Here is an 8964-nt window from a genome sequence, read left to right as displayed (position 1 = left end):
CATCAAGGAAAAAAATTTGTGTTTATTAAGGCTGTGATGATCTACTTCTACCACAATTCAAATCGAAATTTTTTTGTTACATGTAGCTACTAATTGTGTCTTTATTTAACATTGTACTAGCAGCCTTTACAAATATTTTCATGTTGAGATATGAGTACAAGATGATCACTATGAGATAATGTGAGGTCACACATGAGAATGGGTCATGCTTTGAATGGAATTGCTATCTTTACCAGCAAAATTGTGGGCACTCACGCTACACAAATAGCATATCAAACAATCATGCTCTATGGCATTCCCACTGGACTAATACTGCAGACACTCCAGACAGGGTGAGGTGCTAGCTGACAAAATGTTGATTGAAATGTTAATATTAGCAGGCGCAACACAGTTGGTTCTGTACTCCATGATTCTGTTTGTGAACAATGATTAACTAGAGTTGAAGAAACAGTTTATTCTAGAAACAGCCTCTTCGTTTTCTACATGCACTGTTTTCTCCACGGGGCAATACTGTAAACAATGTCATTAACATAATTTACATCCACTCATTTGACAGCAGACTGATATTGAAAGTGTAATAGGTTAAGTAACAAATTCAGGAGGAGAGCCACAAAAAGTTCTTTTCTTAAAAATTAGTTTCATTTGTAGCTATTTGCGTTCTTTTCCATAAAAAAAAGATTGTTTATACTGTATTCATAAATGTTTCAGACAAACGATATATATATATATATATATATATATATATATATATATATATATATATATGTGTGTGTGTGTGTGTGTGTGTGTGTGTGTGTGTGTGTGTGTGTGAGTTGATGCATATGTATATATGTGTGTGTGATTTCAGAAGCATAGCATTCTGTTATGTATTCACTTAAAATGGATGATAACTGCTCTTGGGAGATCTGGTTTACTCACAAGATAGATGTCTGAAGTAACATTGTTGATCTGGTAATGATGTCATATAATTTTTACTCTTTTCAGGAAATGTTACAAAGAGTACAGTTATTTAAAGTAATGATGTTCTGTTGATATGGACCCATAAAGATATACATTGCTAGTAGAGTATCAGTCCATTATATGTTAGTGTAATTACTCAATAATTATTGTGTTTATGTTAGGTGCATGCCGGAGGTTAAGTTACCATTTCTGGAATGCTGACCACCCTGCATAATAGCATTCGAGATTTGCTGTAAATCTAAGGGGTGTTTGATGAAAGCTTTTCCTTAAAATTTCAATGATCAATTTATCGATTCTTACATGAATTCATGCTCGCAAGTCTGTTCAAAAGCTTTTCCTACCAGCTTAATGCATTCCAGTCTTTGACTATTCGAGTGATAGCATGTCCACAAACTTATACTTTGCAGACACTGAGTATGGACCAGTCACAGAACAGCATGTACTGTGTCACGTGTTTATGGGCTTTGTTTTATAGTGGACAAAGTGTTGTCCTTAGTTTTGTGATCTTCTCATCTCGTGAGTTCCACATGTTCTGTTCTGGACGACTAGTGTCGCAACTTGCTCATGGACTCTAGGTAACTGAATTGACATTACATTCTGATGGCTATTCTCACACTACAAACTACATCTACAGCTACACGGATCCTCTGCAAATCACATTCAAGTGCGTGGCTGGGGGGTTCATCTGGCACCTTCGCAATTCTCTATTATTCCCATCTCGTATAAAGCGTGGAAAGAATGAACACGTATATCTTTCTGTACGAGCTCTGATTTCCCTTATTTTATCGTGGTGATCGTTCCTCCCTATGAACGTCGGTGTCAACAAAATATTTTCGCATTCTGAGAAGGAGGTTGGTGATTGGAATTTCGTGATAATATTCCGTTACAACGAAAGACGTCTTTCTTTTAATGATTTGCAGCCCAAATTCTGTATTATTTCTGTGATACTCTCTCCCATACTTCGCGATAATACAAAACGTGCTGCCTTTCTTTCGATGTACTCCGTCAGTCCTACCTGGTAAGGATCACACACCGCGCAGCAGTATTCTAAAAGAGAACAGACAAGCGTAGTGTAGGCTCCTTAGTAGGTCTGTGACATTTTCTAAGTGTCCTGCCGATAAAACGCAGTCTTTGGTTAACCTTCCCCACAACATTTTTTGTGTGTTCCTTCCAATTTAGGTTGTTCGTATTTGTAATACCTAGGTATTTAGTTGAATTTACGGCTTATAGATTAGACTGATTGATCGAGTAACCGAAGTTTAATGAACTCCTTTTAGCACTCATGTGGATGACCTCACACTTTTCGTTATTTAGTGTCAATTGCCACTTTTCGCAACATTCGGATATTATTTCTAAATCGTTTTGCAGTTTATTTTGATCTGATGATATTATTAGTCGATAAACGACAGCGTCATCTGCAAACAACCGAAGACGGCTGCTCGGATTGTCGCAAAAATCGTTTATATAGATAACTACCTTGAGGAACGCCAGAAATCACTTCTGTTTTATTCGGTGACTTTCCGTCAATTACTACGAACTGTGACCTCTCTGACAGGAAATCACAAATCCAGTCACATAACTGAGACGATATTTCATAAGCAGGCAATTTCACTACGAGCCGCTTGTGTGATACAGTGTCAAAAGTCTTCTGGAAGTCCAGAAATACGGAATCGATCTGAAATCCATTGTCAATAGCATTCAACGCTTCATGTGAATAAAGAGCTAGTTGTGTTTCACAGGAACGATGCCTTCTAAACCCATGTTGAATGTGTGTCAATAGACCGTTTTCTCCGAGGTAATTCATAATGTTCGAACACAATATATGTTCTAGAATCCCGATGCATATCGACGTTAACGATATGGGCCTGTAATTTAGTGGGTTACTCTTACTACCTTTCTCGAATAATAGTGTGACCTGCGCAACTTTCCAGTCTTTGGGTACGGATATTTCGGTGAGCAAACGGTTGTGTATGATTGTTAACTATGAGGCTACTGCATCAGCATACTCCGAAAGGAAAGTAATTGGTATACAGTCTGGACCAGAAGACTTGCTTTTATTAACTGATTTAAGTTGCTTCACTACTCCGAAGATATTTACTTCTACGTTACTCAATTAGGCAGCTGTTCTCGATTCGAGTTCTGGAATGTTTACTTTGTCTTCTTTTGTGAAGGCATTTCGGAAGGCTGTGCTTAGTAACTCTGCTTTGGCAGCACTGTCTTCTATAGTATCTCCATTGCTATTGGGCAGAGAAGGCATTGAATGTTTCTTGCCGCTAACATACTTCACATATGACCAGAATCTCTTTGGATTTTCTGCCAGGTTTCGAGACAATGTTTCGTTGTGGAAACTGTTATAGGCATCTCGCATTGAAGTCCATGCTAAATTTCGAGCTTCCGTAAAAGATCACCAATCTTGGGGATTTTGGGTCTGTTTCAATTTGGCATGTTTGTTTCGTTGTTTCTGCAACAGTGTTCTAACCCATTTTGTGTACCAAGGAGGATCAGCTCCGCCGTTTGTTAATTTATTTCACATAAATCTCTCAATTGCTGCCGATACTATCTCTTTGACTCTAAGCCACATCTGGTCTACACTTATTTTATTAATTTGAAATGAGTGGAGATTGTCTCTTAGGAAGGTTTCAAGTGAATCTATATTTTTTCGCTTATTTTTCGAGGATTTGGCGATTGCAGTGTTCAATCTCGCTACGACACCTGTGTTCACTAATCCCTGAATCGGGATGATGCTCGTTGTTAACTCAGGATTCTTTGTTGCTAAGAGGTCAAGTGTGTTTCCATGACCATTTACTCTTCGCGTGGGCTCATGATCTAACTGCTCGAAACAATTTTCAGAGAATCCGTTAGGCACACTTTCGGATGATATTTTATGCGTACCTCCGGAATTAAACATGTATTTAGGCCAAAATATTGAGGGTAAATTAAAGTCACCACCAACTATTATCGTATAGGTCGGGTATGTGTTTAATATCAAACTCAAGCTTTCTTTGAACCTTTCAGCAACTGTATGATTTGAATTGGGACGTCGGTAAAACGATCAATTTATTTTTTTATTCCGGTTGCCAACAGTGACCTCTGCCCATACCAAATCACAGGAAGTTTCTACTTCAGTTTGGCGACAAGATAAAATACTTCTGACAGCAACAAACACGTCACCGCCAACCGTGTTTAGCCCACCCTTTCGGAACACCGTTAGGTTCTTCGCAAAAATTTCGGCTGAGCTTATGTCCGGCTTTAGCCAGCTTTCAGTGCCTATAACAATTTGAGCTTCAGTGCTTTCTATTAGTGCTTAGAGCTCTGGTACTCTCAAAAACACAGCTACGGCAATTAACAAACGATATACCAATGGTTCCTGTATCTACGTTCTTCCTGTGTTCAGCCTTCACTCTTTGTGACTGAAGCCGAGACCATTTAACATAAAAACCGCCCAGTCGACGCCACACAGCCCCCGCTACCCGTGTAGCCGCCTCCTTCGTATAGTGGACACCTGACCTATTCAGCGGAACACGAAACCCAACCACCCTTTGGCGCACGTAGATGAATCTGCAGCCCACACGGCCGCAGAACCGTCTGAGCCTCTGATTCAGACCCTCCACTCGGCTCTGTACCAGAGGTCCGCAAGCCTGTTTATCAGACAAACCGGGGTAGGCCTTACGTGCTGCCGCTTGAGAAGTCTTTCGCCGCCTGCTTCGCCCCGGGGCGACGTTCCACTCTACCACAGGTGAAGGGTCAACTTCAGTGCGAGCAGTAACTGGGATTACCACTGGTGAGGACCGATCTGCATTATGGTGAAGTTCCAGGAAGCCTTTCGCAGCTTGGTACAATACTCTGTATGCAATCTTTCAGGGTGTTAAGTAGGCCTTCGTTTGTATTCATACTTAACTTGCTTTGTTCAAAGAGACATGTTATGAGCCATGTCTGAGGTATAGTATTTGATTCTCCTTCGTTTACCAGTACAGTCGGAGGTGATGGCTACATCACATTACAGCTTATTCAAAGGCGTTCTTATCTGCTGCTATGTGAAGAATTTTTCTTTGTACAGTTTCTCAGATAATGTGGCATTTTATACCACATGGTCACCAGGCGGATTGTGTAATCCTTCATTTGTTATTGCTTTTGAATTGAGTATTAGTGATAGGTATTTAGTTAAAAGGTGTATCATTTATCTTCCTTCCCAAGTCACTTTTAAAATTAATGCTAAATTTCTACTGTACACATGATTTATTACTCAGTCTAGAGTCTGCGTTTAATTCGTACACGAAGTTTACTGTTAACTCTGACTTCAACAGGACTATTAGTTCATGTGTAGTAAAAGTGCAATCAGCAGACGCTGTCCCAAACAGCAGTCAGCAGAAGATCGTTGAAATCTTTGCATACATCTCAGAAAGTAAATAGTGTAGCTGAGATTCTGAGACAACTTGTTTTCGAGATTACATCTGACATAATCATTATATTTTATGTTCTTTGGCACACATCAATTGACTATCAGATGGAGGCTCACATTCTCATTGGTCTTGGTCTACATCCATGTCATATGTAGTATACTTTCGTTGAACAAAGCTATAAACCTTTGAGAAGTAGCTCTGGCCCTAAATTCTTTCCAGTATTCATTCATGTCTCCCCTTGTTCCAATTGCAAAATTTGATTATTTTGTACTGCATATTTTTTAAAAACGTTCTCAAATAGCGTTATCAGTTACTCCTTGCGTAATGATTGTCTAGACAAAGGCCACATTTTCAGGTCATTTTATTGAACTCACATATCCTTATGTATTGAGCTGAGTTTGGAAAAAGATTAAGAGGCATACTACCGTCAAAGCCTAAAATCAGATTCTCATTCCGCCTCTATATTGGACATGCAACAGCTTGCTGCAGTCATGTCTGTAGTTTTGGAAATGTTATAACAATTAAAAATCGTAATATGTGCATTTACTACAAGGACTTCTTTTCTTGTGTCTTCAAAACCACTAACTCAATATGATACTGGGGTATACACCCTAGCGCTCTATACTGTAGATTATGACTCCATAAGAAGAAATCCAAACTGCCATTCACATCACTGTGCAACATACACAGATAATAATATGATACTGGTAGTATAGTATCGGGCCGCATATCTCGTTTACACCCGAAAACTGGAACACTTATAAGGGTTTGGAACTTTGGAAACTTTTTTCCATTTTAAGTTATTACCTATGTGTGCACTTAATCTTAAATTTATAGGACATCGGGTAATAGACACATATGTTTGCCAGAAAGTACAGTGGTGCTTTATTTTGTCCACATGAGTGCAGGGTACAGGACAGTGGGAGCAGCTCCAGACTGCGCCTCTGCAGTGTGGTGCTCCCTCAGCAACAGCGACTACTTGCTGTGTGCAGCTCTGTGGGCGGCGCCTGACCTGGCATGGGGTCTGCTTCCAGCTCTGGATGCAATGTGTCGGCTGCCTGCACGTGCATGTTTCATGTGGCCAGCCCGGGCGTGAACACCTGCTCAACAATAAACAAAAAATATGATGTTCCTCTGACACTTGCGTACTCTCCTGTCTCATCAGAAAATGTTAGTCGGCTTAACAAAAACTTCCATCTACAGTTGACACAGATATTAACCTTAAATTTTGTAAGTATATAACACACTGAAGAATTGGATCACATACAACTTGTTTTTCTGACTGATTTCCTTTGGTGTAGTTGCTGCTTCAAATATCAAGAGCAGTGCTCTATGCTATAACTTTTGTTTGTAGCATATTCAGCTATACACAGTGCAGCTTTAGGTGGCTATTTTATACCATAGTGATCTGATATACACAGGGTGATTTTCATTAATGTTTAAAATCTCTCAAAGCGGAGTATAAGACTCTGAGACAAGAAATTTAATACAACATACATGGAACCAAAAACGTCAGCAAATATCCTAAATGTGGTTGACGAATTTTGCACATGTTACATGACCAGTCTATGTACCTCCCCACAGGTGCAGTGGTAGTGGTCAGTACTAAACACTGCTCTGCTAGCGTACTACGTTTTCCTAATGGTAGATAGATTCACCATAGTCTTGTAGTGCCACTACGATGAACACTATAGTATTACACTGTATAATGCAAGAATAAACGCAGAATAACCTTGTGGAGTAATGTGTAGAAGTGCCACTACAGTGTGGATAGGATAGACTGATCTAGCTACTGCACTTGCATTAAAGTATGTATCCCGTGGTACCATCATGTGTGCTACATTTGTCATCCACTTGGTTTGGGGATTTCCTGAAATTTGCCACCATATGTGTCTCATGTCAAATTACTTATCTCAGAGTCATCTACGTCACTTTTGGTTTCCTAAACGGTAGTATGAATCACCCTGTATTCTTATAATGGGGATAAAACTCAGGCAGGTATAATCTATGTACCTGTGATAACTTCAATTCCATCATTGCTAAACATACCTCCTTGTAGAGGTCGGTAGTATGCACACATCTCAAGCTGTAAGACTTATGGCATTTTGATGCTAAAACTCAGTTTCTGTAACTCGTTTTAAATATCACTCCTGAAACATGTCAAAGCGCTTAAAAAACTGTGGTAACTCACTGACGGTCACTAAGAACCTTCGAAACATATGATTAACGTTTCGCCATATCTCAGTGAACTTTCAACTATTTTTCTAAACTTGTGTGTTGGTATAGACATATTGTTCCACCAGAAAGCGTAACTGCAGTAATTTTCATTCTGATTACAACAAAGGTTAAATGACAGGCAACTAAATGATTAGCTCAGAAATGAATAGTGTGTGCTGCTCAAAGCACAACATGCATATTTAATGTATGCACTAATGGTATAATACTACAAACAAATATCCTCGAACCACCTGTCTTGTCTAGAGACGAATGCCTTAAGCGTCTGAAGTGTCAGAATAATATATATTATCAACTAGGGACTTAAACCTACAAGAAAGTACACTCAGAATCGCAGTCTACACCATAACCATTAGCCCCTTGCATTGCCTACACGCCTCAGCTGCTGTTTACCTTTGGCTGCCCGCCTGCTCTCTCCACTTAGACCCCCCTCATCACCGCTGTCGTCGGCGTCGTCGTCTGCTGAGCCGTCGGTGTCGTCGTCAGCAGCGTCTCTGTTCTCGGCTGCTTCATCCACCGCTTCATCTTCATCGTCTGCGACAACGAACGGCGTGCAGTACGCCACGAGTAACACTCCAGCGATCAGCAGGACAAGGGACGCCTTCATGGCTGCAGTTGTTTCTACTACGCTGGATGCCTCAATACAAGTGCCATTAGTGAGCACACCCACCTCCTCTTATACGGCATGTCAAACACTTATCTCCCAAATTGTGGCATTCAAGGACAGCTACTTAGTGCGTACTTCAAAAGCGCGATTGGCCATATCGTCGTCATAACTTACTGCCACAAATATCTTGGGGGACTTGGTATGCAACCTTGATGCTTAATGTGATTGTAAGCAATTGTAAGTAACTTGAAAAATGAAATTGTCTCCTTCGTATGGTCAAGTGCTTATAACAGCGCTGACTTAGAATAACGACTAATTTAAAAACGAATAAGACTTTCATCTACTGTTAATCTGTTCATTGTTCTCGTTGCCTTACGTAACAATTGTCCAGATTTAGTTAAAAGTGTACAACGTCTTCCCATCATACTCTGTTATCTTATGTTGAAAATCGTTACTTCGTTTTACCAATAATTAACACCAATAATTAACAATAAGCTCTGGATTTGTTTAACGTGAAGCATAAATTTGTCTTATGAAACCTATCCACTTGTTAAGAGTTTCCCTAAATTCTCCTTACTGTAGATTATTACAGGTAGGTAGACTGTGAACATCAATATCGACGTTTGGTGCCAAGCAGCTACTTTCCACATTAGTGATTTTCTTTTATTTCTTTCATCGTTTCTCCCATGCACGCAAAAATAGCAACAGTGAGAGCCATTAGCCGGTTATCACTTCCGTCATAGTATTCCATTTTTCTTTCTT

General features: G+C 39.8%; 1 protein-coding gene across 1 annotated transcript; it reads right to left on the bottom strand.

The window, feature by feature from the left end:
* Nucleotides 1–6221: 6221 nt before the first annotated feature.
* On the bottom strand, nt 6222–8251 carry LOC124804686 (nucleosome assembly protein 1;2-like). The gene is made up of 2 exons (XM_047264936.1): nt 7989–8251; nt 6222–6460 (listed from the first exon to the last, which is right to left on the bottom strand). The coding sequence occupies exons 1-2, from the start codon at nt 8200–8202 to the stop codon at nt 6336–6338; spliced, it is 339 nt and encodes a 112-aa protein (XP_047120892.1). The 5' UTR covers nt 8203–8251; the 3' UTR covers nt 6222–6335.
* Nucleotides 8252–8964: the final 713 nt, after the last annotated feature.

The sequence above is a fragment of the Schistocerca piceifrons genome, chromosome 7, assembly GCF_021461385.2.
Source record: "Schistocerca piceifrons isolate TAMUIC-IGC-003096 chromosome 7, iqSchPice1.1, whole genome shotgun sequence".
NCBI classification, from domain to species: Eukaryota; Metazoa; Arthropoda; class Insecta; order Orthoptera; family Acrididae; genus Schistocerca; species Schistocerca piceifrons.
This window is presented reverse-complemented; position numbering and strand designations above follow the sequence as displayed.